We start from the raw sequence: 27,452 nt of genomic DNA on the forward strand, positions 1-27,452 counted from the left end.
AATTAATACAGAAAGGTTAAAGCATTCATTTAAAATAAAGTATCTAGGGTGGGTAAATGTTTGCAGGAACTAAGCTGAGTACAGCTTTGCTTCAATGTAAATTATTCAGTTAATATCTCCTGCTTCCAACCTCTATCACTTTAAAATTTTAAAATATTACAAACATGGAAAAAAAGACTCACTTTCTGGCAGAAGTAATTTAGTAAAATAATTGAGTCTAAACAAAAATAAATAAATAAATTTTAAAAAAATTTAAACTAATGATTAATCAATAATCTGAGGAAAGAATCAGAAACTTATAACCTTTCTTGCTTTGTAACTTTGCGCACTCGGAGCTCCACTAGGGCGGTAAAACTTTGCCACACTTTGACTTCCAAAAGAACGAGACGAACAAATGCTCGCTAATCGTTGAGCAGGTCTGACTATATCTTCCCCGACGGTTGAAAATTTTTTAGTACTTCTTTGTGCTCCCGCCATTCTATAATCTGAAATTCGAAAAGAGAAATTATGTTCATAACAATCCAGACATTCCAAGTCTACCTTTTCAAGGAGAGGTCCATCACAAAACTGACTTTTCTGTTGTATAAATTTAATCTCATAAAGTTCTCTTCCAGTTCTAAAAATGCCAAACATTTATATAAATTTTCATGATAGGTTAAAAACATCAGATGATTGAAAGGACTGAAAAGATAAAGATTGAGACATTTTTTAAAAACAATTTTTCATGCACATGTCTTTTGTGGACTGAATGTCTCTCTATGTAACAAATATGTTTTAAAATAGAAATCATTTCAGTGCATATCTAATTACTGAGAAATCTAAATTGTTTCAAATATGAATGACTTATTTAAATTTTAGTTTCTCAAATATATATCCAAATTCAACAAGTGAGCTTACAAAGACACTTGCATACACAGAAATTCTGCTCTGTGTACTATTACAGTAAGGATCAAGATAACTATCAAGAATTCCTTAGTAGTTCATATGAGGGCTAAGGACAGCCTGCCACTGCTGTAACTGTATATTCTCTTAGACACTATTACCTGATTTGGGAAATAAAAAATCAAAGGTGAGCTGACATGAAAAGCATAACCTGAAAAGCAATACCTGGTAATGAATTACTAGCTTCTTATTTTTGCCCATGTAATAGGTGACAAATGGGCTGATGTTCTGTGGTTTTAGGCATGCAATTACCTGCTATAGAAAGTGTTCATCTCTTTCTTGAAATAAACATACCATCAAAAATCCAAAAAACAAATTTAGGAAAGCCACTTTAAAAAAAAAAAAAATCTTTTTCTTCATGTTTCTATGACTGGCCTGGTCATCTGCAAGGTTAGCAGAGGTACTTTCCTCCTTGATTATTCCACTCCAGTAGAGTAAGTTGTATGCTAATTTCCTCGCCTTTTAACTGGTTCGCTTTTAGCTGATACTTTTCCCCTAAAGCACAAGATCAGAGAGGTGGGGCTCTCGTAGCTTTCTTTAAAAAACCCACAAAGATTGTATTGTATCCTGGCATCTTCCTTGGCTCTCCAAAATCTATACTCAAGATAGCTGGTGCCTCAGGTGAGATTCTCACACCTTTCAAAATCCATGAGCTCTATATGCTCATGCAACCATGCATGAGCTCCATCTGCCCACCGGCTGGATAACAAACATGCTTTTATGTCAAAAACTCCTTTCCTGCCCTCGAGGATGCCCCAAACCCTCTCTACAGGACCTATTCATTCAAGGAAAGTAGGTCTGGCTTCCAGCATGCATCATCTTAGGAGGGTTAAAGGAGAATGAGAGAGAGGGAAGAAGCGGAGGATTCCCAAGCACTTAATATTGGCAATACAGCCTTTCGGTTCTCTTTCGAACAGCTGAGCTGCCTTAGCCCGCACTTCAGCCTTGGCAGAGAGATGCAGGCGAACATCCTCACCAAGCCGGCCGGAGCTGTCTCCTCCCAGGGCGGGCAGCGCAGCGCCCACCGGCGCTCCCCTCGGCGGGGCGGGCGGTCCGGGGCCCGCCGCGGGCAGACTCCTGCCGGTCCGGGCAGGGGCCGGTACCGGTGCCGGTATCGGTGCCGGTACCGGGAGCCCGTAACCGGTGCGGGGCGGGCTCGGGGCTCCAACGCCCGCCCGGGGCCGCGCCCGCGGGGCTCAGGGCGCGCTCCCGGCGCCTGCCCGCCGGGCGGCCAAAATTCGGCCCCCGGAGTCGGAACCGTCATTCCAGCGCACAGATCTCGTGTACCTTGCGCGGTTGGCATGTTAAATGTGCCTATGGGAAGTTAAGAAAGTGCTTTGCTCTCGATTATAAAACGTGTGTAGTTCTAAATTTCCCCCCCCACACACACAGTGTATTCAATCCTGGTTTTAATTTTGCATTTTTTAGAGAAATATCCTTCACTCTTAGGCCTGAAATGATATTTTTATACTAAAGGACAGTGTGTCATTCCAGAGGGTGAAGAGACAACTGAAAGATATCTAAAGGGTGAGGAAGAAGGGAGTGCCAAGAGGATGGTTCCAGGCTCTTCTCTGTGGTGCCAAGCAATAGGATAAGGGATAAAAGGCAGGAAATGATGCACAGAAAGTTCCACCTGAATATGAGGAAGTTCTTAATGTGAGGGTGACTGAGCCCTGGAACAGGTTGTCCAGAGAGGTTGTGGATGTCCCACACTGGAGATATTCAAAAACCATCTGCCCACAATCCACATACTCTGGGATAACATTGCGTGAGCAGGAAGATTGGAACAGATCCACTGTGGTCCCTTCCAATCTCCCCAGTTCTGTGATTCTGTGATAAATGCTATCTGAAATCTTTTCCCAGCACCTGGAAGCAAAAGCAGAAATCAACTCTAAAGTAAATACTAAACCAAGGCCACTTTGAGCATGATAACAAGGCAAGGCCAGGATTCCCAAACAGCCTGATACTGCCAGGACTTAGAAAAGCAGTGCCTTCCAGTGGAGCTGGGTTTTCGGCTGTGTCTTCTCTGGCCCTGGTGTGGCACCCTCGGCCTCCCAGAGGCAACTGGAGAGATGCATTGTCAGGTCACCATAGGACATCCTCACTTTCATGCCATTTTTCAGCTAAGTAATGCCACAGTCAGGGAAGCTCCTTCCCTTTGGTCCTTATGTTGTCCTGAACATGGGCTCGTTACTGTGCAGCATCAATTCACACACGGAGGCAAAATATTTCTATTCTTTATTATAGTTTGCTCCAAGTAGGGAGCTGGGTAGCAACACACAAAATGCTGGCTCCCCAATAATCAAAATTTTACAGTATTTTAAATTTCAACAAACAAAGGCATCAGCATTCATTGGTTACAAATTACATAACTTTGCTATTAATTAGTGTTCAACACTGTATTTGCTAGTTGTATCTCTCATTTCTAATACTAATTAGTCCAGAGGTGCAATCCTTCCTTCCATTTGAGTCTGGGGTCAATGAGTCAGTGGTCACGACTGTCCATTGCTGGGATTACGTTTTTCTCATTTAGTGCTCCTTTTTGCTGACTTCACTCTTGGAGGCTCCCTTCCTGACAGCCCATTCATTTTAGGATTGCCTTCTCTTTTCCTTAAAACAGAAGATTAGCCAAGCAGACGACATTCACAATGTAGCTGCCAAATCATAACCGTGCAGATATGCACAGTTGTTATTCAGATAGCTACTGACTAACAGCAAAACAAAAATTGAAAAGTTTGATTGACAGCTCGAGGGGCTCGCTATGAGTTAGGGGTGAACTGGCAGACCCCGATCGGCTCCCACACCTTCGCAGCACTGCTCGGGCATCCTTGCAGGGACGCCCGCCCGCGGGAGGGGTGGGGCGGGACGCAGCGCCGCCTTACCGCCTCCTCCTCCTCCCCTTCCTCCTCCTCCTCCTCCTCCTCCCCTCCCGACATGGCGGCCCCCGCGGAACTCGGCGGGCTGACGGACGAGGCAGCCTACGGCGCCTGTTCGGAGCCGGATCCCAGCACCAAGGTGGGGTGGGTGGGGGTGACGGGCGCGCCCCGCGGCTGCGGCGCCCGCTTCTGCCCGGTGTCCTCAGGGTGCCTCACCGGGCGGACGTGCGGGGCGTGGGGGCCGGCATGGGGCCGGGCCGGGGCCCGGCGGGGCAGCGCAGTGCGGCCGGGCACGGAGCAGCCCTTGCGGCTTGTCTGCCGGGCAGCCCGGCGGGTTTCGGGCTCGTGGAGGGGGCGGCCAGGCCGGGCCGGTCCCTGAGAGCCCCTGAACCCCGCGGGGCGCGCTCGGCCGGGCCCGCGCCTGTCCTGACCCTGAGCGAGCGCTCCGGGGCGCTTCGGGCCGTCCCTGCCCAGGCGGCACAAAAAAAACTCGCCAAAACGCCCCACCAAACCTTTCTGTTTTTTATTAGGAGAACCTTGTAATTGAATATTTTTGGGATTTTTTTCCCGTTACTTCTGTCAACTATTCTACCACTCACTTTTTATTCACTTGGTTGTTCACAAGCCTCTTGGTATATAGTTACCCTGGGGCTTCAAGAAAATATTCTTACAGAGTTGCAGGCCGGTTTTGCTGCCAAGATATAATCAAGTTGGACAGAAGTTCAATACCCGTCCTATGAAATAATAAAAATAATGAGCTAAGGAGTTTAGGAGACTCCATATTGAATATTCATGTGTCTGTTGTGCTTATGTGTGAAGTTGTTAATGTATGGTATAGCCATAAAAGAATAATAAATATAGGGATAATCTTTTTTGATGCTATGATAATACATATTGAATGATGCCACTCATGGGATTATTTGTTTTAAATATTACGTTACAAAGATATATTTATTTAGCACAAATCTGTATGTATAAAATAAAGAAAAAAGCTTTTATTTAGACTTAATGTGATTCTCTTTGTTACTTCTGAACCTGCTGCTTTTAGAGTCATTACTAACTGGCATCTTTATAAATACCCATAAATCAATTCTGGCTGATGTGTCTAGAATCAACCCTTTTTCCCAACAGGATTTCATATTTCAGCAGACAATGTTAAGAGTAAAGGATCCTAAGAAGTCATTGGATTTTTATACAAGGGTACTTGGAATGACGTGAGTAGAATCTATATGCCATAATAAGTTTGGGTTTTTCTTTTGTTCTTCTGAAGAGAATTATTTTTTTGGATGTAATTATACTAATTGGTCTGACTTACATACACAATGCTGGCCCATCAGCTGATGCTTACTTGGATGGTCTGGCAGTAAACTGCAGATGCCTAAGCTCCAAATAAAGTAATATTGGCATTGACTAGAAATTTCTTTTTTTCTTAAATAGGTCATTAATTATCAGGGTACAGCTTGCTTACTTCCTCTTCAGTGAGCCTGCAGCTAACTGGTAGCTTGTATGACTGTGTTTATAATGAGGAGTCATTGTTAAAAACCTTGAAATTACTTTTTTTTTCTGCTAGTTCTCAGAGGTGGCTTATGTCTGCCTCCAGTCACATAAGAACAAGGCAATAAAGGTGAAGGCAAAGTCCAGGGTTAGTCTTTTGGAGAAGACTTGGGAGGCAAATGCCATGCAGTAGCTTAAAATGTTTATGCTGGGGCTTTTTTTGCATTCTTAGCATTTGAGTTATTTAAAAACAAAATACTGTGTTTCCAAACATCTTGAAATGAGTCCAGACTAAAGTAAAATAAATTACTTCCATTGTAGTGAAAATGTGTGCAAATAAAAATTAAATACCTTGTAAAAAAGAAATTAATTTTGCATACCTACTTGTTCCAATTAAATGTCATACATAAAAACGTATGCTTCATGTAGCTTTAATTTATTAAATTGTCACATCTGAAAGGGTTTTATCATTACAGCTAGCTATTGAAACTATAAATTTCATCTAAAGGTATGTTTTCTGTGTTCTTAAACATTGTCAGGTATCAGAGAGCTCTCTAGGATGAGTATGACTCAAAGTAGATCTTTTTATTCCTTAGTGAAATTTTAAAGTCGTTAAAGGTTTTCCTACGAAAACACAGTCAAGTAACAGAGTGATAACCTGAAGATGCAAGCCTTTGTACTGACTTCTGTTCAGTTACTGGTAGTTTGGGGATTATTTTAAATTTTGTAGGTTTGTAATGTGTTCTGAAGTATTTTTATTTGATAGTTTAAAATGTAGCTATTTCAAGGTGTGGATTATAGAAGAGCAAAAATTCATGGAAATAATTTTTCCGTAGGGGATGCATCTTGGTTTATTTGCAAGCTACTGACTACCCTTTTAAGTTACTATTTCAAAATAATTGTTGCCATTTAGACTGCTTCAAAAATTTGATTTTCCTACCATGAAGTTCTCACTCTATTTCCTGGGGTATGAAGATAAAAACGATATCCCGAAAGATAAAGCTGAGAGAACACCTTGGACCTTCTCTAGAAAAGCTACACTTGAACTGACACAGTAAGTGTTTACATAAAGAGAGATGACATTTAGCTAACAGTGATTGAAAAGTAATCTGATTAAAGAGTATTGGATAATTGTAACTCCCTTCAGATTGAATAAAAAATTTAATCATTACTGTATCTTCACTGTCATACATCCTTACAATATATCTGAGATTGGATACTTGGAAAGGTAATCTTCCTCTTTCAGAGCTCTTTCAAGCTGCTAGGTGAACATTAATATGAAACGGTACTTGCTATATTTTATATGCATGCCATCTGGGTAAGTAATTTAGGGAAACCCAACCTTTCTTTGGATCCCTAAAGCATTCTAATAATGGGTAACTACTGCTTTTGGAATCTAATCTAAAGGAGTGTTAAGTCAAAACATATGCTTCCTGTAAACAGGACAATTTGGTTAATGCTACTAATCATTATAATTGTGCAGAAACAACCTCCCAAATGCTGTCTTACTTAACTCCAGGACCTGTTACCTTCACTTGTTCCCCAGTGATGGGTAGATAAATTGATTTGTGCAGCAAAACCTTCTCTCTAATCAGAGAGAGACAGGAGTATTTCTGACTCATTCAAATGTAGACCCTAAATAATAGTGAAGGAATGTGAACATGACTGGATTAGCCCCAAGACTATCCCTTGGATCCCATGACTAGGGAAGATCTTTGTAGTTCAATTATTTCAGCCAACAGCTGAAATTCTCTGGTTTCTTAGGAGAAACAACTTACCCTTCCCAAGGAAACTAACATTTAGGATTTGTTAATTTTAATGCTTTCCTTCAATATGTAATAATTACTTCTTACAGCAACTGGGGCACTGAAAATGATGACAGTCAGTCTTATCACAATGGCAATTCAGATCCTCGAGGATTTGGTAGGTCTTTTGTGTTTATACTTTTTAAGCTTTGAAATAAAATGCACTAACTCTTGGAAAGAGGGAACTTCCCTTTTAACCTTTATCTCTCTTCTTTCAACATGTATACTGTAAAGGATGACAAAATTAAATGAACCAATGTATTTCAGAGCAATGAGCCATAGTTACATTCTTTATCAAGAATCTAATCCTTTGGCAAGCAAACATATGCTAATTGTAACTACTGAGTGAAGAACATCAGTTGTGCTTGTATTAGATTATCATCATGCTTTAACTGATTTAATCTTGCATTTCCACTGTATAATCCACTACTGATACTAATGTAGAAGGACAACTGTGTTTGTCTCTGGCACTGAGGATATTATTTGTGTGGCTTGATTTAATACCCTTGAGTGCTTGAAAGGTCACTGCTGTGAAATAAGTTTCACACTTGGTCCAGCCACTTGACATTTAAAGCTCCTGAATTGATTTGTTAGCTCGGTCCTTGCATAGCACTAGTGTCAGTCTCTGCAAGAACAGCATTAATGATAAACGCCATGTGCTGTTAAACAGAGCTAATAAAACAAAACCTTCTTATGGAGCTGTGCTTTAAGGAAGAAAATACCAATATAACAGTTTGATTGAAAATCTTGTATTTCCTACTCTAAATAAAAAGTTGTTGTCTAAACAACATGAGATACTTCAACTCTAACATTCGTATTTAAAAGGCATTATCATAAGACAACTCTTTGAGGAAGAATAATGTTAATACCCAAAACACTCTTCTTTCTGGAATTTTTTCTTACATATACTCATAGCTTATGTGAACTACAACATGAAATACTAGAACTTTTTTCACAGAACACTCAGCAATACTTACAATGCACTCTTTTTACCTTCTTGTACAGGACACATTGGAATTGCTGTTCCTGATGTCTATAAAGCTTGTAAGAGGTTTGAAGAACTAGGAGTGAAATTTGTGAAGAAACCAGATGATGGTAAGTCTTGATCAGAAATGCAAGTAATTTTTTTCCTTTGGTTTTAGTGTATTCTGTCTAGGAGATCTTCCTGGAAAGCTGGGTGATGTGTTGGTAGGAGTTGCCACTGCTTAGAAGTTTCTAGAACAAGTTACCCCTGCACTCCCTTATAGAGTGGGCAAAATTTGCAATAGAGCTATCCTAGTAAAAATAATACATCAGTCTACCACATGCTTTCTGTATGCAGCCTGGCCTTCAGTAAAATTCATATTCTCTTTTGATGTCATAGATTACATGTCATGTATACTGCTGCCTAGAGTTGTTAACAGAATTTACTGTAACATGGATCAAATTCACATGGTATATCTGCTTGGTTATTGTCTTAGGAAAAAAGTCAGAAAATATATTAGTTCCCACCCATTTAAACTGAGTAATTCTTAACTTTTCTGGCTATTTTCATGTAAATCCACCTAACACCTACTGTACAACCTACTAGTTATTATATTTTTAGCTGTTCTGTCAGCTTTGGTAGGAATAATCCCATTCATCTGTATCATAATTGACTTGCATAATGTGTAGAGAGTACATAAGCAAAGAATGTCTATGTGAAAATACCTCAAAATGCAGAAGTGGTGAGAAGCCTTGCATTTTTCAGCTGGATACTCTTTCATAAAAAGACTCATGAGATTTTTAGAACTGATGGATTCAAAAACAGACATGTAATACTAGTAATTGAAGAGACTTAAGTGATTTTCATCATATTCACTGTATTCTCAGCTGAAGCAAAATAAGAGATATAGCACAAAATTTACCTCGATTTCTTGAATTAAGAATATATCTTGGTGTTTCTAGCATTTTAGAGTTTCTGAGCCTTTTAAAATTTGGCCATTTGTTAAACCCTGAGAGGCTTGAAATGAGAGTTGCTGACTTAGAGCTGTGCAGTGGTAGTAATGAAAGTACATAGAAGAATAAGTTAAGACTATAAATTGAGGGAATCACAAGAAAGAACTCCTGAAACAGACAAGGGGTAGGGGCAGAGCAAAAGCTCTTCAAAATTAAGAAACAAAATTGATGCGGCAAATGCCAAGGAGGAGGAGGAAGTTTTGGGTTTCACATTATTTGCACAGCAGGTTGGGAGATCAAGCGTGGGGTTTATTTTCCTGCCTTACCAATCAAACATCTATTTTCTCAGTTGTTTTTCTCACTAGACTATATTAAGAGCTAGGCTGGTTCTCTTACAGTAATTAACTCAATGGAGCAAGTATAACTACAAGTATGTGGTTAACACTTTACAGATATCATGTTAAGCTGTGCTATCCTGATCTGCTGTTGAAAACAACTTTTGGGGACCCTGTTTTAATGAATAAAATGTTTTCCAACAGTAAAACTTAGAACAATCCTGTCTTGCATTTCTCTGCTTTATGAAGTGATGCAGAAGTGTACTGTAAACCAAATCAGGCTAAAAATGTTATGTAAAATCTCAGTGTAGAGTCAGGAATGATGGGAGATGAACAGGGCAGAGGAACACAGGATTTTGTACCAGCAAAGCCAGTTCAAGAAAACATATCAACACATCTCCACAATATATTTGCACAAAAATATTTTTCTGAATTTTGAGGATGAACAGTTACAGGAGCATATGCAAAAATACTTGAATCAACAAAAGATGGAATTCAAAAGTGACTTTTAACTATGGCTTTATTGAGAGTAGGATTGACAGTTTTGCATGCAAAGACCTAATGCTGATTAAAAACTAATTTGAATGTTTTTGGAATTATCTGTCTAAAGTTGAACTAATTCTCATGCAAAAAGAAAAAAGGAAAAATATTTTTCAAAGCAATCATATTTGACATTTAGAATCAGTCATGTAGTCTTAATTTTATCTTGTCTTTTTTTTTCCTAATAGGTAAAATGAAAGGACTTGCATTTGTTCAGGATCCTGATGGCTACTGGATTGAAATTTTGAATCCTAACCACATGGTGACTCTCACTTAAGTCTGGTGAAGTATATTGTATATAAGAGAGGCCTACTTTCAGACTACTGGAGAAATCTGTAACAGTGTTTGTGAAATTTGCTTAATAGAGAGGAATCAGTCACGTTCAGAGTCTCCTTCAAAACTATCCCCTGGGACCTCACTTGGATTCCTTTTCACTTGTCCTGTGATGCCACTGCAAATTGTTTCTAGTTAAGAATACTCAATCATTTTCTGGAAGAGCACTTACACAGATTCTCCTCTTGAACATTCATTATGTCAATATTTCAATAAACACTGTCAAAAGATACGTGACCAGAAATTCACTGCATCTCACACTGATTAGATTCAAACTAACAACAACAACAACAAATCTGTGTTTCTACTGATGAGCATCAAGGAGGAGCCAAAAAGAAGCTTCAGCATATTTTTTTATGAAGTCAGATAACCCTGAAGACTTCATGTCCTATCTTTTATACTAGAAAATAAAACATCAGGCTAATTTTGACTGGAGTAGTAGCATGCTTATAAAAGTCATAATCTTACTTACAGTATTCCAGGCAAAACTGTTTTAAGGAGCAGCCTTAAACAGTCTTGCAAAAAGAAATTTTATAGAGGCAATAAATCTGTACAGCAGAAAGAATTCAATCTTTCAGCTCAGCTTCTGACTGCTGATTAACAGCCAAGAGAAGATATCTCATAGTTGCTAACCCATAGTGGCACTTGTCTCTTTCAATGCTAGGAAGAACTTGCTCATAATTTTTGTTTCTGTAGAAGCCTGGGGCTATATTTGACTTAAATGCTCTGTGTATTCTGCCTTAGGACATTAATGAAAAATTATCTGAAACAACACTTCTCTACTACAAGGCATTTGATCTGCCTTCCCAAAACAAGTGATGGTACATACGTGTGAGCAGCAGGAAAGTGTAGCATTTACATGTGTTACATAAATTATTTGATTTTATGCAGTTTCATGTGTTATAAACAGTGTAAATGATGAGAAGTTTGAAATCCTTTTCTTCCATCAAGAAAGACCCTCTGCCTTGTCTTACTCTAGTTTGAGTAGCACGTAACTTCTTCAGTTATGTGGCTATCAAATAACGTGTAATGTAACCAAAGGCTAACAAACAGCGTAATTGCAGTTCACTTCTCAATAAAGCATTGGTGAAAACTACAAAAAAGCACGATGACCTGTTGCTTTGCTTATTGTTGAGTTCTAGATGGCTGAAAGGCTTGCTGTTTTGCTTTGAGGAGTCTGTTTTGAATCATTGTACGCAGCAGTGAAGTTTCCAGTGGTTCTTTCCTATAGACTCTTCACAGACCTCAGTGGTCCACCTCTCGTCTGTCTCTTGGATAGTCTTGGGAACCCAATTTCCCGGTGCTGGCCAGTGCCAAAGGGAGAGCTGTGTCACCTAAAAACTGGGTGAGGCACGCCTCCAGCTCCTCCTGCCCTGTGCTGGACCCAGACAGTGGAAGGATCCCAGATAAGTCCATGTGAGCAGAAAAGTTGTGCTATGAAAAGCCAGTGTCCACAAAAGAGACAGAGGAGTCCTGCAACTTTATTTGAATAAAGGGAGAGAGCCCATTGGGGCAGATGTCTGCAGGGTTTTCTCTCGAGGTTTTGGGGGTGCAGCCTTGTTTTATAAACTCCTGGCCACATGTTGCCCTCTTCCTTTCCCCATTGATTGAGGTATTGGGAATGTACAGCCTTCCCGAACCGCCTACCACATATTCCTGCTTAAAATTGCTGTTTTCCCCCAAAGTTCAGAAACTCAGACTTGTGAATACCATTTCTCTGTTTCAAGAGTCAAACTATCCTGGGCTCTGTAACTAACCTGGGCTTGAAATTGGTAGAGACATTAAGAACTATTTCAAAGACATTAACACCCATGCCCTCACCTGTGGAATGGTTTGGAAAGACATTAGCACACATCTTTCCTATCATGTAGTCCAGTGGATAACTACAGAAGTAGGAGCAGGCTGTGCTAAAGCTTCTCTGCTTAGTAATCAAAAACTCTTAAGCATGTTGGGTAATCTTGTAGTGACCCTTGGTTTTAAGTGCTTGACAAAGTGTAGACGTGATAGCTTGCGGGGTAATAAAGAGGAAAACTACTAAAAAACCACTGGCATCTACAAACTAGTTACAGCGGTATCAGGAAGTGAGCAAGGTGTGAGTTTGGGATTTTTGGAAAAAAAAGTTACCGCTGCTTGTCATACTGAGAACTAATTTAAACCAGTATTTGCAGATATGAAATCCAAGAATAAACTACTAAAGAAAAACACTTAATGATAAGTCTTTTAACCTGCAACAATATTAAAATATTTTAAACGCAGGAAAACTTCTGAAATTATTTAATGTTCTCACTGATTACAAGCCACTATTTTTGCCTCTTGCAAGGAAGGCTTCTTTTCTGCTATATAAAGCATGGAATTAAACCGCGTGTAGTACTTTCCCTCTCGAAGGGCTTAAATTTAGCTTCATGCAGGGCAGCAGAAGTCACTCTCACGGTTACGTAGCGACAGGCCCACATTCCCCATGCCCGCTGGGAGAGCCTCTCCTGACGCTACCAAGGAAACGGGATTTTGAATGCAGCCAAGGAGCAGCGGACAGGCGCGGCGGGGAAGGCAAAACCCCCCAGTCGCTATTTCGCACGGCCTGCTGTCCAGCAGCGCCACAGCGTCCCGGCCGCCGGCTCCATGGGCGGGGCAGGAAACAAGGCGGCGGGACCCGCTCGCGTCACACGCCGGCCGTGACGTCAGCGCGCCGCCGGGTGACGTATGGACGGCGGCGGGGCAGGGGGAGGAGGCCTCGGCGGCGGCGGGGCCGGTGAGTCCCGCGGGCGGGAGGGGCGCGGTGGCCGCGACCCCGGGGCCGAGCGGGGTCCGGAGACTGCTCGGGGTCCCGAGGTGCTGCTGTCGGCGGCTCCCGCCGGGAGCGGGCAGGGCGGGCCGGGGGAACGCCGCCGTCCGGGGAAGGCGCCGGGCGCGTTTGGAGGGGAAGAGATTTCGGCTGAAGTGCCTTTTTGAGGAGGCGAGGGAGGGGGCGGCCGAGCACGCTGGGGTCGCCTCTCCTGATGCCTCCCGAGCCGGGGGTCGGTGGCGGCCCGGGCTACCCCGGGCACGACCTTGGGCGCATCGCCGGCTCCGCCGCCGTCCCTGGTCCGCGCCCGCTCAGCTGCCGCCCCCTCGTCCTGCCCCGGGCTGGCTTCTCAAGGCCCTGCTGTGGCCATCTAATTCGAATTTTATTTTTTAAAAAAATATAAGTTCAGTATTGTGACGCTCTCCCGGTACTCAATGTTTTTGTCCCCAGTGCTTTGGTGTCATAGTAGTTTAACCACTCTGCAAGTTACGCGCTACTGTGATTCATTGAAATTGCTCTTAACTGAGAAGACATCAGACTTAAAAAAAAAAACCAAAAACGAACAAAACCATAAAACTTGGTGCTAACTTGTTAGCAATCTGCCGGTGATCTCGCTTGCCGAGCAATGCTCTTTGCTCACGTTTTAAACGTGCTGCGCACATATCTTCCTAAACTCCTGTGCTGGAATAATTTAAGTTTTTATGTGTTTTAGGATTGAATTTGAGCCTGCTCACAAAACAGGTGTATTTGATGTGTCTTCTGTTACAAATCTGTAAATCAGGTGTTTGAACTGTTCTATTGAGATGTTTACTTAAATTTAACAAAAAAGACCCCAAGAATTTTCATGAATGGCTTTTGAATATTATTTTGATTACACAGGCCAACTTGATAACATACATTACTTATAGGAAAGATACTTGCACATTACATTCTGATCCTCAAAACCAGGATACTTTCTTTGTCAAAAGCCAAATAAACCAAAACCATAAAAAGCTGAAACCTGTTGTGAATGAAGAACAAACAAAAGAATTCCATAGAAGATATGACTAATGCTTTTATCTATGTTGTACATTAGTGGACAATCTCCTAATTTGATTTGCAGGATTAAAGTGTGGTTACTTTCTAGTTCATGAAACTACCTAAAAGTATTTTCTTCTGCCTCCTTTGTTCTCTTAAACATAGCCCATAAAGAAAATTAGAGTGACCCTTATGAGAGATTTCATAGATCAAGGTTATCATCTGTTTAGCAAATTAAATACAGTTTATTTTCCTCCTGGCAGGTTTGATGGGAAGGTTAACAGTAATTTATGCTTATTGAGAGAGACTCATTATGTTGGTTATGTATTTAAGCAAGTCAAGCCTCTATATTTCTCTATTTCCTGACCCTACAGTTTTGTTTTGGTTTCCTGTTTAAAAAAAGGCTTGCGCAATAGAAAGGTCTGCAACTGCCAAGTTTGGTACAAAATAAAAACCAACCAAAATCCAAACAGAATGCCCAAAACTTTAGCTAGGCAAGAACACTTTCAGAATTCTGTCTGCGTAGGCAATAAAATACATGTGATACAGTTTGTGTGGACCTGGTTTAATTAGGACACCATATGGGAAAATGGTGTTTTCAGGGACATTCATGCTGTAGCAGAAATGTCATGATGGAATTTTTTGGCTTATCATGCATATGGCAACATGTTACTTACTGTCTTCTGTGATGGTAAAAAATATGAACGGTCAAAATTAAATTATGATGACTCAAAACAGAAATACTATTCCTGAATTATAATGTTTTTAGAAGTTTTTATGTTATATTAAAGGTTTTTTAAAGAATTTATTTCTGCAAAAAACTGAATTGAGAAATATGCATCTCTCTCACTTTCTTCATAAGGCTTTGTGCTCACAGATTCTGATGGTGTGTATTTCATGCATTGTTCCAGGAAATGGTCCAGTTGTTGCTGTGCAGCTGGATGTTGCTGAATAGCTTTTCTATGAGCTTGCTGTTCAATCTGTCTGTTGTTCAGAATGGCGAAGAACCCTAATTTCCCAGAAGCAGGGAACCTGCCTGCAGGCTACGCTCACTGTAGGTCTTCAGACAACTTCGCTGGTGAGTGGACCCGCTGTGTTTTCTTGAGATTTTAATGTTTTCATTGTATGCCATTTTAACCAGGTTAATTTTATATATGTGTTAATAAATAATCAGCACCAAGTATATTGTTCTTTGTACTTAGCTAAACTTACTTTTTCTGTGGTGGGAAAGCCTCTTAGCGGAATGTGAAATGTTAGCACTACGACACTTACGTGACAGGAATGAGCAGGGCACAACTTCCCATATGCTTTGAGTCAAAACATCTTTTGGTACTAAATTGCTGTTTAGAATGCTGTGATTGGATGGTGTGGTTAGTTTCCCTTAATGTTACCATCTGCTTTCCTTTTAGTCCTTTCACAACAGAAGGGTTGGAGATGAGACTTGGAAGTTCTGTGAATTGCACTTCCTTGACCTTTCATATTCTGTATTTATGAAGTCCTAAGGGTTGATGATGATGTTTCTATTTTTGGCTACAAATTATCAAAACTTGTTTGGTTTTTTTTTCCTATTGCAATTTTCACTCACCTTCAACTTTGCTATTGTTACTTAGAAGTACAAAGGAGCTAAGATTCTGACAGAACCGAGGTATTTACACTATGAATGTTGAAGTGTTTACTGAAAATTTCTATTTCCTGAGACTATGTATTTATAAAAAGATATATGTGTATCCATTGAAAATATAAACCATATGATTTGAACCAGTGGTATGCTTGTACAGTAGTGTAACTGTTATACCTATCATGTTCTGGGAGTCTGTGTTAATATAAATTGAAACTAAACTTTGTTTGCTAGGTACAAACTAGAGGATGTAGGAATTAGTTATTTTAAGGGTATGAAATTATTTGCTCAGTGTTTATAATCTAGACTTATTTAATGAAAAAATTAATTCCAGCAATGATCTGTTTACTTGCATTTGTTTCTAAAGTTTTGATAGAACTATCAGTTATGTAAGCATTCTTCACTCATGTTAGATAAAATTTTTCTTCAAATAATTAATGATTAATTTATTATATTCAATTTTCTACACCTGGTAGAAGAACAACACTTCCATGTTTCATTGAATCAGCACTGCTTTTCAGAGGATTCTTGAGGGTTAGCCTAAATGAGAGAGGGAAGAGACTGAATGCTGATCATTCATTGCAACTGAGAGTTGTTTAGAAAGGATGTCATTGCTGTTGTTGCTGCATTTCCTAGATCATGTTGGGGTTGTATGGGATAGAATACTGAACAGAAATACAGGAAACTGTAAGCTCAGAGGGGGTAGTTGTTTCTCCAGACACAGCACGCGTTATGTAGTATTGCATGCTGCCTTATGTCATAAATACCAGGCTGCATTTTTCACATGCTCTCTGTTGAAGCTGGCCACTGAATAGTGTCTTCCAGGGGGGTCAGAGAAGTGGTTTGTAGGCCTTAGGAATTAAAAAATGCCTTTTCAGATGGTTGCAGTTCTAATGGTGCCTCAAAATCACTGAGAAGACTGTTTTATTTGTTTACTTCTGTGTCATGACCAAAGCTGCAGCAGCTGACTCCTGAAGCAGCTAATTATCTCTGAATACCTCCTGGAAATAGGTTATGGTGCTGGCAACAGGCTTGTAAATGGCATGTTCTTTGGCTGCCAGGAAGAGTAAGCACCTGTATTCTCTGAAAAAGTGATGTTGTTTGATGACTGAAGATGCGGAGGGAGCTTCAGGAAGGGTTTTGCCCAAGTTCTTAGCAGCATCCATCTTTTTTTAAAATTGTAAACAGTACTTTTGAATAACAACTAGAAAAAGATGTGTTTAGCTATACAGGGAAGTTGTGAGCTTATAGCAACTTGGCACAGCTAAAGAGCTTATTAAGTTTTACTTCCTCAAACAAGAAATGTGCAAATCGCTTAAAGGGTTGCCTGAATTTGTACCATTAATTCATTCAGCCTAGGAAGATATGAACTCATGTATTATTTTGGTTCTATATTTTGAAGGCAGGACTGTCTCAATGGTCTGCTTTATATGAAAAATCCACAATGCAGACAAAACTTGTGTTGGAAATCCATACTAGTAGACAATAGATGAGTTGGTGTGTTTATTCAATATACTGGTGGTACCCATAGAGCACAGAAAAGACATGAACATGCTTTTGTAAAGGTGACAGTGCCCAACACTTTGGGTCATTCAAGCGTTTGAAAGACCTCCTCAGCTTGTAGCCATCATTTGAGTCCTGTATTTCCTGTCCTCAGCAGGTTTGTGTTTGAAATGGATGGTTTAGAACAGTCCACGGAACCAGCAATTTGGAGAGCATTAAACATCAGAAGAAATCTACCTTGCTGCTTACACACAGGGAGATATCCAAATTTCTACTTTCATTGCTTGCTGTTGTTCAGCATCTTGATGTTCCTAAGGATTGGGCATCCTTGGGTCACTAGCAGCTGTTCCCACTTCAGACTTTGCCCTCTTATATGTACTGGGTACTTGTTTAGACAGAGGTTTATGTACCCTTAAGAGGGAAGTGTGCTTTTGATTTTATTTGTTTATTTAGCCTTAAATACAAACAATTTCCTCTGAGCTTTTCACCCTGTTGGCAAACAACAACATCCGCAAATACTGAAAGCAAGTTAATGTGCAGATGGAGGCATTCCCTTGTCTTCACTACTTTTACAGACTCTCAGTTTTATTCAGACAGTACCAGTTCTTATTTTTTAAAAACAAATGGATTCAGAAAACAAAGAAGTAGAATGTAGTAAAAAAGTTGAAATAAAAACAGATTTTAAAATTAAAATATACCAATATTTGTACATGGATGAAGTACCATAAATCAGCTTCCTTAATCAATAAATGTTTAATTTAGCAGAAGAGTGATACAACTGAGTTCCTTGAGGATTCACGTGTAGTTGGTTGCCTGACTATTGCAAATGAAGATCAACAATAGCAATTATGGGTGTGGTATGGAGAATGGAGGCCTGAGATTGCAGCTGAGTAACAAATAACAAATGCCTCTTTTTGTATCCTCCCTCAGTGTAATAAAAAATTTTCTGTTTTGAGGATGTTTAAATTTTACTGTTGTCTATAAACTCTCAAACAATTATGTTGTGGTAAGTGGTATTGCTGGTACAGATGTTCCTGGGCTGATGTAAATTAATCTTGCTTGTTAGAAAGCAAATCTTACTGGAAGTGTATGTATCATAAATCTAAATTGTCTTAACTAATTGTAAATTAACCAGTGCAACTGGAAGAAATAGTCTGTTATTATGAAAACCTGAAAAAGAATTTACTTTCATACCAGGATAGAAGAGTGGCTGTACAGTGTTCTGTGTTCCCATGGTTAGGCTGCCTCCAATATCTTGGCCAGTGTTTCTGGTTCTGTAGTGGCTACACAATTACAGTAGTTTCACGAATACAAGCCGCACGGATTATAAGCCGCACTTCCGGTGCCTCGACAATGTTGCTGTCTTTGTCAATAGATAAGCCGCACCCCGAATATTAGCCGCACTTTCGTTCGTCGCGAGAATCCGTGCGCAGCTTTCACAAATTGGCCAATTAGTAACAGGATCGCGGCATAGCGGGCTTTACTGGCTCGAGGCGGGGCCAGGCAGGCTCGGCCCGCTCATGGTTGCCGACGGGGCCGGGTAGCCCAGCTCAGCGCCACGGCTCGGCGGGGCTGGCCGGGTGGTGCTGCCGCCGCCGCCGGGCTCGCTGGCCCCCCTCTCCCGTCAGCACCGCCCCGCTGCCGCGTTCCCTAGCCCTGCCGGCGGGCTGCCGCCGCCCGGCTCGCCGGCCGCGCCGCGTTCCCTAGCCCTGCCGGCGGGCTGCCGCCGCCCGGCTCGCCGGCCGCGCCGCGTTCCCTAGCCCTGCCGGCGGCCTGCCGCCGCCCGGCTCGCTGGCCGCCGCCGCGTTCCCTAGCCCTGTCGGCGGCCTGCCGCCGCCGCGTTCCCTAGCCCTGCCGGCGGCCTGCCGCCGCCGCCGCCCGGCTCGCTGGCCGCGCCGCGTTCCCTAGCCCTGCCGGCGGCAGGCTCGCTGGCCGCCGCCGCGTTCCCTAGCCCTGCCGGCGGCCTGCCGCCGCCCGGCTCGCTGGCCGCCGCCGCGTTCCCTATCCCTGCCGGCGGCCTGCCGCCGCCCGGCTCGCTGGCCGCCGCCGCGTTCCCTAGCCCTGTCGGCGGCCTGCCGCCGCCCGGCTCGCTGGCCGCCGCCGCGTTCCCTAGCCCTGCCGGCGGCCTGCCGCCGCCCGGCTCGCTGGCCGCCGCCGCGTTCCCTAGCCCTGCCGGCGGCCTGCCGCCGCCCGGCTCGCTGGCCGCCGCCGCGTTCCCTAGCCCTGCCGGCGGCCTGCTGCCGCCCGGCTCGCTGGCCGCCGCCGCGTTCCCTAGCCCTGCCGGCGGCCTGCCGCCGCCGCCGCTGGCAGGCATGCCGGCCGCCTCGCTGCTGCGTTCACGTACTCGCCCTGCCGGCGGGCCAGCCGCTGCCGCCCCTGCCAGGCTCGCCGGCCGCCCCCTCCCGTCTGCACCGCCGCCGCGTTTCCTCGCCCTGGCCGGCACTGCAGGCCCCCGCACCGCCGGGCTCCCCCACGCTGCTGGCCCCGATTCTGCTGGGCTTCCCCCGCTGCCAGGCAGCCCCACCCGCCGGCCTTCCTGCTTCTGCCATGCTCCCCTGCACTGCTAGCCCCAGTTCTCCCGGGCTTCCCCGCCCTGCTGGCCCGGGCTCTGCCGCCCGCCCCCACACTGCTGGCCCCGCCTCTGCCAGGCTTTCCCACCTCTGCCGGGGCCGGCCGGGCTCCAGCTTGGCTTGGGGCTGCCGCGGGCTCTCACTTCCGTGTTGGCAGCTTTTAGAATTTTGTTAATAGATTAGCCGCCCCGGAATATTAGCCGCACTTCCGGGTTTCCACCAAAATTTTGGTCAAATTGGTGCGGCTTGTATTCGTGAAATTACTGTACACAGTTTCTAATTCAAGTAGCAGAGACAGCCAGTGGAAATCTGGGGGTTTGATCCCATTTATTCTGTGATCTATTATTGATTTAATATACTGTATTTTTCTTAAATTTTATTTTCGATTTCTATCACTTTTTAAAAATTTTCATTTGAAGTTCTTTTGTACTGTCTTTCCTCAGTATCTTGATTTTGAGTAAAGCATTTCCATGTGGTAAAGTGCAAATAATAATTGAACCCAAGTGCATCTGTATGGTGTGTTTTTTATTTTCTCATAATATTTTTACAGTAGAACCTAAAAGTGTACTTCTGTCAGGAATATTTGACTTGAAAGATTCATGTGTTAGATGTGTGCAAGGTATGGCCTTATCATTTTCTTGGTTCTTGTGGTGCACCACCTTTCTTCAGCACTAGGTATCTGTCCATTTTGAAAACTGGCTAGTAACTGGAGTAGGAAAGATGTCTCTGAAGAGATGGATGGCCATTGTCTAAAACAACCAATCTCTTTTTAAAGAAAAGTTAACCGAAGTGTAACAGTAGAAGCCAATGTAAGACCTAAATTAGCTTTTGGATGCTCTTACCATTGAGACTACAGAAAGCCTCTGTTGCCAAAATAAACCAAAACCATAAAAAACTGGAACCTGTTGTGAATGAAGAAGAAACAAAAGGATTCCATAGAAGATATGACTGATGCTTTTATCTATGTTGTACATTAGTGGGCAGTCTCCTAATTTTATGGCTAAGAGGTATTAGGAGGTTTGTTTTCATATATATATATTTGAGGGAACAAGAAGCCATCAACAAAACTGAGTGTAAAGAATAAGAAAATTTAATTCTACATTGTTAGGCTTTTCTCTCTGACAGACTTTATTTATTAAAAGTTATCCTGATTGTTTATTTTCTCCCAATTCTGAAAAGCTGACTAGAAACCTGCAAAAGGAGTTTTTACTTTTCATTGATTCTAGTAGAGACTGGAAAGTTAAGACTAAGCTTAATTGGTCACCTTGCTTATTTCTATTTTGTGTGTATGCATTTTAATTCGGATAAAATTGCTTTCTAATAGTAACATGATGTAAAATAGTTTAGTTTTTCATTCCCTTAGTTTGAAACTTTTAAGTAAATGGGTTGGCTGAATAACAAGGTGAGAATTCTCTGAAATACTTAGTTAGAATTGTTGGTGCCAGCCATATTGTCTGGTTGAAAATGGACTTACATAGAAAACCTCTTGATTTAATTTTTCTTTTAATGTATGATTACTTAGATTAGACACTTTTTTGTTATTGCAGTTATGTTATTAATAATATTTTTGCCCTATATAATACTGCTTGTTTTCTTTGTCCTTTAGGCTACCAGTATCACCATCCCTCCAAGATGAGTAACAGCCACCCACTTCGTCCGTACACGGCTGTGGGGGAGATTGACCACGTTCACATTCTGTCAGAGCACATTGGTGCTCTAATGAATGGGGAGGAATACAGTGATGTTACCTTTATTGTGGAAAAGAAGCGTTTTCCGGCACACAGAGTGATCCTGGCTGCTAGATGCCATTATTTCAGGTGAAGTGTGGCTTTTTGTCAGGCTCACAGGAAATATTTATGTAGATGAGATAAACATTGTTTCTCTATGAACTTTTCAGGGTGTAATCGTCTGTCCATTGAGTGTGACCTTTTCTGTGGGAATGTTTCCCAGCACATCAAATCATTGTGTTCAAATAGAAAAAGATAAATACCATGTCATAGTGTTATTCTTTTGACCTTCATTAAATTGGATTTTGAAGGTAGTTTCACAAATTCAAGAGAAAGCGAACTTGAGAACAGGAAAGTACTACTGCAAAGTTGTTTTGATTTCTCAGAGTATAAATGGTGTGTTTCTATGGAATATACTCTGATAGCAAGTTTCATTTTGATGAATTAGAATTGAGGTTTCACTGACACAGACTACAATATATATTTTAAAACTAGGAGTAGTCCTAATCCAACTTTTTTTTAAGTGCTTGGGATTTTTCAATGGAAATACATTTAATATTTCAGTGAATTTTGTCAGAGGGATAAACTACTAACTAAACTAAACTCTATTCCTTACAGAGCATTATTGTATGGAGGAATGAGAGAATCTCAGCCTGAAGCAGAAATTCCTCTTCAGGACACCACTGCAGAAGCATTTACCATGCTGTTGAAATATATTTACACTGGTCGTGCTACGCTACGAGATGAGAAAGAAGAGGTTCTTCTTGACTTCCTAAGCCTAGCACATAAATACGGATTCCCAGAACTGGAGGATTCCACATCTGAGTATCTTTGCACAATACTTAATATTCAGAATGTCTGTATGACTTTTGATGTTGCCAGTCTTTATTCTCTTCCCAAATTAACTTTTATGTGCTGTATGTTCATGGATAGAAATGCCCAAGAGGTGCTCTCCAGTGAAGGCTTCCTGTCACTTTCTAAGGTATATCTTTTGTTTGCACATTTTCCCCCCAGGACTCTTAATTTTAATGGTAATAGAATTTTGTGATGAAATACTAATAGGGGCACCAATTAAAAACTCATTTTAGCTCATGATTATTTTATACTTGTGAAACTGTGATGGTTGGAAATATTCACGACAAGCTGAATTGAAAATCTGTTCTGAGTTTTTTAGGTATTGACCAATCAATATAGCTAAATATAGTATATCTGATGGAGTACTCTAAAAGATGGCAGCAGGCAATCTTAATTTTAATTTTTCTTATTTCATCTGTTCCTGGTATAATATAATTTGGCTTCTAAATGCTGCAGAGGGGAAGTCAAATATAGACTTGAATATGGCAGGACATCTTTTTTCTATTAATTCCTTGGTATCGGCTTCATCAGTGATGGGTGATTTTCTGCTGGGTAAACTGAAGCATTGTGGAGATGACTGTGGTTTATATTGTTGATTGTCATCATGTTCTGAACTTGCAGAATATGGTGGTGTGGTAGGGTGGTTTGAGTTTTTTGTGTGCTTTTTGTTAGATGCATAAATATTTGTGACTGAGGCAAGCTGTTCTATGAAGTTGAAATTTTGCACTTACTCTGAAGGGTTCTTTGGGCTGAACATAATAGTGAGAGAGTGTTTTCAAGTATTGTTCACATGAAGCAGCAGAGAACCTTGAATGAATTATACTTTAATTGGGAGTTTTAAAAATATTTTTTCTTAGGGGAAAAGCTATGAAGGGTCTATTCCTTGAATTAGTATATGACCCTGCCTGCTGCAAGTTACTCACTGTATAAGGAAAAAAGATTTTTTTTTTCTCTCTCTTTCTCTGTACTTTGTCATGTGCAGTTTGTTAGATCTGAGCTCTGAGAGCGTATTATCAATAAAGAAATGGGCAAACATCATTCATCAGGAAGTGCACACTTTGAGGTCTTTGGCATAGACAGTCCTGGTACATATGAGAGAAGTTTCCTTTTTCTAGGCAAGCTCCTGATTATTCTGCTAGCTAAATGAAAATTAAAAAGTTGTTTGATTATTTTTGTTCTCTTTTTGCAGTCAGTGGGTTTTCTACATGAATAAGAGCCATTGGAATTTTTACCTGGTGATTCTTAGTTGGTACCAAAAGACAGAGAGAAAGACTGTGACAGGACAGAAATCGGAAGTAGTTAGAAATGGTTAAAAAAAGTGATTCCAAGCAGTGCTTTTTTTTCCTCATCAGTGCTCTTATGGCAACCTAAGTTTAAAGGAATATTTTGAACTGTATTGCCAAGTCCTCAAATCTCTTGTCGTATTCCAAAGTAAATTTGAACTACTGAATGGTATTACAGTAATTTCACGACTATAAGGCGCACCCTTTTGACTAAAATTTTCCCCCGAACCCGGAAGTGCGCCTTATAGTCCGGTGCGCCTTATCTGATGTACAAAGTTGCACCATTTGCCACCCTGGAAGTGCGAGCTGTGAGCTGTGGCGGGGGGAGCTGGCAGTGCCACAGCAGCTGGGTGAAGACGGGCCCGGGGGCCCATGGCTGCCGGGTGGGGGCAAGCCCGGGGGCCCGCGGCACCACCCCTGTCAGGTGCAGGCAGTCCCGGGGGCCCATGGCTGCTGGGTTGAGGCGGGACCTCGGCCAGCAACCACGCGGGGGGAGCTGGGGGTGGAGCCTCACTGCAAAAAAAAAGTGCATCTTATAGTGCGGTGTGCCTTATCTGATCTACAACGTTGCGAATTTTGCCAACTCCCGGGGGGTGCGCCTTATAGTGCGGTGCGCCTTATGGTCGTGAAATTACTGTATATTGATTTGATTAGTTCTCTACATTTCAGTTTCTTCTAGTGATTTTCTAATATTGCCTATTATTTTGGTAATGGATTCTGTAATTCCTGCATAACTAAAACAAGCTACAATTTCAGGGAGTCACCCCTTCAGAGTTTATTTTTAATATCTTGAAGTTAAAATAGCCATTAATTTTTGCCTTATTTTAATTTCCCTTGATTAAGAGCATAAAATTTAATTTCTGTTTATTTAAGGGGTATATTTTTTGTTTTTATTTCTCTTTTCTAGGCTGCTCTTCTAAATATTGTACTGAGAGACTCATTTGCAGCTCCTGAAAAGGACATTTTCCAAGCTTTGATGAACTGGTGTAAACATAACCCGAAGGAAAACCACGCTGAAATCATGCAAGCAGTACGTTTGCCACTAATGAGTCTAACAGAACTACTGAATGTTGTAAGACCTTCTGGATTGTTGTCACCTGATGCCATCCTAGATGCCATTAAGATTCGTTCTGAGAGTCGGGACATGGACCTCAACTACAGGGGCATGTTAAGTAAGCATCAGGTTTTTTGTTCGTTTCCTTCTCATTTAGTGACTGTGATTGTCTGGATGTGGTTAATTTGTGCTTTGAGTTTTCATCTACTACTGTGTGTTATAAAAGGTTTTCTACATGAGGCATCTTGTTATGTAACTGTTCATGCCATTTTTATTTCTTTCTATTAGTCACTTATTTTCTTGCTTTGTATCTCAGATACTGCTCAAACATGAATGTAATACCATTTTCCTAGAGGAAGTGCTAATTTAGTAGAAAAAGTTTTATGAAGTCATTGAAAATAAAAATGAATTTACTGTGAGATATTTAAATGGTTTTATGTTGATGGTGACTTGTTTTCTACTTCATAAAAATTTTCATAATTTCTCCACTACTTACGACTTTTCTCTTACTATTTACATGCTTGTCTTAGTAGTTTAAACAAGTCTCTGAAGTTGTTTTAATGGAAGCCTAAAAAGTATAAGAAGCCTTGTGGTTAACTTTTTTTCTGTGCTCTTTGTTAATTCAACAAGAGTATCTAACACTCAAGCTTTAAAAAGATACTGTTAGCCACCTAATGTGTGAATTTGACCCACAGAAAAGAAAAAAGTTAAATGTTCTTTAGGAGTCTGCACTGTATTCTTAGTCATGCATGATGAGCCCTGAAAATTACTGCTGTCTTAGAATTACATATTCTCTTTGTTCTGCCTTAGAAGTTATAGTTATTAATATTTAAACATGAGTTTAATATTAGAACATTATAAAATTCTTGTCATGTGAGACATTCTGTTGTCACTGCAGTAGATTAATTTGAATAAGTCAAATGGTCTTTTCTGGCTTCTTTTCCTGGATATTTGTCTCCACAATAAAATTCTCCTAATCTCCTAATCACAGCTTTTTGGAAAGTGGAATTTCTTTGTTGTTTTAGTACTCATTCAGATCTTGAAACTTTGTACTTGGGGAAATGTTGACGACCACTTAACTTCAAATTCCATTCTTTAGATGTCACATTTTTAACACCCTGTTAAAATTCCTACTTCTGTTGTCTACCTGCCTGAAAAGTTTGGGGTGGCTTTTCATCATTTCATCATAGTTTTCAGATCATATTTTTTAGGATCTCTCCTCAAACAAGGCTATTAAAAATGTCTTTTGAAGAGGCTAGTTTACAGAGTATTGTTCTATATACAGCTGAAGTTAGGGATCATTTTTCCTGGCTAGCTTGAAGGAAACTGTTCCTAGGACACAAGCTTATTAATTTAAAAATTTGTTTTTCCATGTAAGTTCAAACCCGAGTAGCCAGAATTTTCCCGTTTCACTTGAGTTCATTTAGCTCTGCAGGGTACTGGAAGCTTGTAGAGCTGTCAAAGGAGCATATATGGCTTTATACACCACTCCGCAGATTCAGGATACATCTTGAACATTAGATACACATCTTGTACATGTAAGTTTCTTCCATTTAGGGGAACAAAAGCCCCAATAGAACCCAAACCAAAAGCAAACAACAGGTGCAACAGAATTCTGTAAAATCATGAAGGAGACTGAGAATATAGCTGCTACACAATAGTAAATTACCACAGCTTTGTTACCATAAAACACATAGGGGATACCAAATAAAATGGAAGAAGCTAAGTTTTTTAATTCCTCTTTTTTTTTTCTTTTTCCATTTTTTTCCCTAGAGCGTGTGTTTGTGGGCAAGAAAGGGTACTAGCAATGAATCTTTGGTCTGACCTAATAAAGTTGATATTCAGAACATCTAATTTGCAGTATGAGAGTGTAACATTTAAGCAATTATTTCCTTTTCTTCTTAGTACCGGGGGAGAATATAGCAACAATGAAGTATGGAGCACAAGTTGTGAAAGGGGAGTTGAAGTCTGCTCTGTTGGATGGAGATACTCAGAACTACGACCTGGATCATGGATTCTCTCGACACCCGATCAACGACGACTGCCGGTCCGGGATTGAGATTAAACTAGGCCAGCCCTCCATAATCAACCACATCCGAATTCTGCTGTGGGACAGAGACAGTCGGTAGGTGCCAAGGTGACAGAAAAAGGGAAAGTAATGCAGTTTGTGCTGGAGATATTGTGGCAGTGCAAACTGTAAATTAAATATTTATGGAAATAGTATGATAATGTTGGAGATGACAGTTTCAAGGTTTATTTGAAAACAACCTGATTTTTAAATATAATTTTGGTTGGTTACACACCAGATATTATTAAATATTTTTTATATATTTGCAGAAGATTTTTTTTGTTGAAAAATTTTTAATATATCAAAACTGTTAAGAAATTACATGCTTTAACGCTAAGATTTACTTCATCTTGGAGGTCTTTTCCAGCCTAAATGATTGTGTGATTCTGTAATTCAGAAGTAATAAAATTTATTTAGAATGTGAGTTACCAACTGGCTGCAGTAGTTATTAGAAGCCGCTTCATGGTTAGACTGCTGAAATATGAATTGTCATAGATGACATAGCTAGTTGTTACTGAGCTACTTTAGATTATTATGGAATGTATGAAAATTCAAATTAGGCTCATTTGAACAATTGAGAGGCTGCTGAAGTAGAAAAATTGCAAGGTTCTTTTATCTGACAAATTTAATATGTTAATTTTGTAACTTGCTGTGACAAAGATCTTACAGTTTAGTAGACAGCTCAGCAGATAATCATAAGCTGTTAAAAACAATAAAACAAGCTACTTATACA

At 41.0% G+C, this 27,452-nt stretch overlaps 3 protein-coding genes across 7 annotated transcripts in view; 2 read left to right on the forward strand and 1 right to left on the reverse strand.

Moving 5' to 3' along the window:
• DNAH8 (dynein axonemal heavy chain 8) overlaps positions 1-2,206 on the reverse strand; it is a 113,307-nt gene extending 111,101 nt beyond the window's left edge. Inside the window, 2 exon segments of the mRNA XM_033053827.1 lie at positions 304-485; positions 1,858-2,206. Of these exon segments, the coding sequence (XP_032909718.1) occupies positions 304-485; positions 1,858-2,206 (531 nt within the window).
• A 1,643-nt stretch (positions 2,207-3,849) lies between these two features.
• GLO1 (glyoxalase I) lies at positions 3,850-11,351 on the forward strand. The gene is made up of 6 exons (XM_033056293.1): positions 3,850-3,957; positions 4,950-5,032; positions 6,226-6,366; positions 7,168-7,235; positions 8,123-8,212; positions 10,098-11,351. The coding sequence occupies exons 1-6, from the start codon at positions 3,877-3,879 to the stop codon at positions 10,184-10,186; spliced, it is 552 nt and encodes a 183-aa protein (XP_032912184.1). The 5' UTR covers positions 3,850-3,876; the 3' UTR covers positions 10,187-11,351.
• Positions 11,352-12,914: 1,563 nt separating this feature from the next.
• BTBD9 (BTB domain containing 9) overlaps positions 12,915-27,452 on the forward strand; it is a 166,182-nt gene continuing 151,644 nt past the window's right edge. For 4 of the 5 annotated variants that reach the window (XM_033055202.2, XM_033055200.2, XM_033055201.2 and 1 more), the window contains exons 1-6: positions 12,916-12,991; positions 14,953-15,119; positions 21,339-21,549; positions 22,078-22,441; positions 24,505-24,769; positions 26,557-26,776. In XM_033055202.2, the coding sequence (XP_032911093.1) occupies positions 15,038-15,119; positions 21,339-21,549; positions 22,078-22,441; positions 24,505-24,769; positions 26,557-26,776 (1,142 nt within the window). In that variant the 5' untranslated portion in view covers positions 12,916-12,991; positions 14,953-15,037. Of the gene's footprint in view, positions 12,992-14,952; positions 15,120-21,338; positions 21,550-22,077; positions 22,442-24,504; positions 24,770-26,556; positions 26,777-27,452 lie in introns of all 5 variants that reach the window. The other variant, XM_033055199.1, reaches the window with a different exon arrangement.

Source organism: Catharus ustulatus, chromosome 3, assembly GCF_009819885.2.
Source record: "Catharus ustulatus isolate bCatUst1 chromosome 3, bCatUst1.pri.v2, whole genome shotgun sequence".
NCBI lineage: Eukaryota > Metazoa > Chordata > Aves > Passeriformes > Turdidae > Catharus > Catharus ustulatus.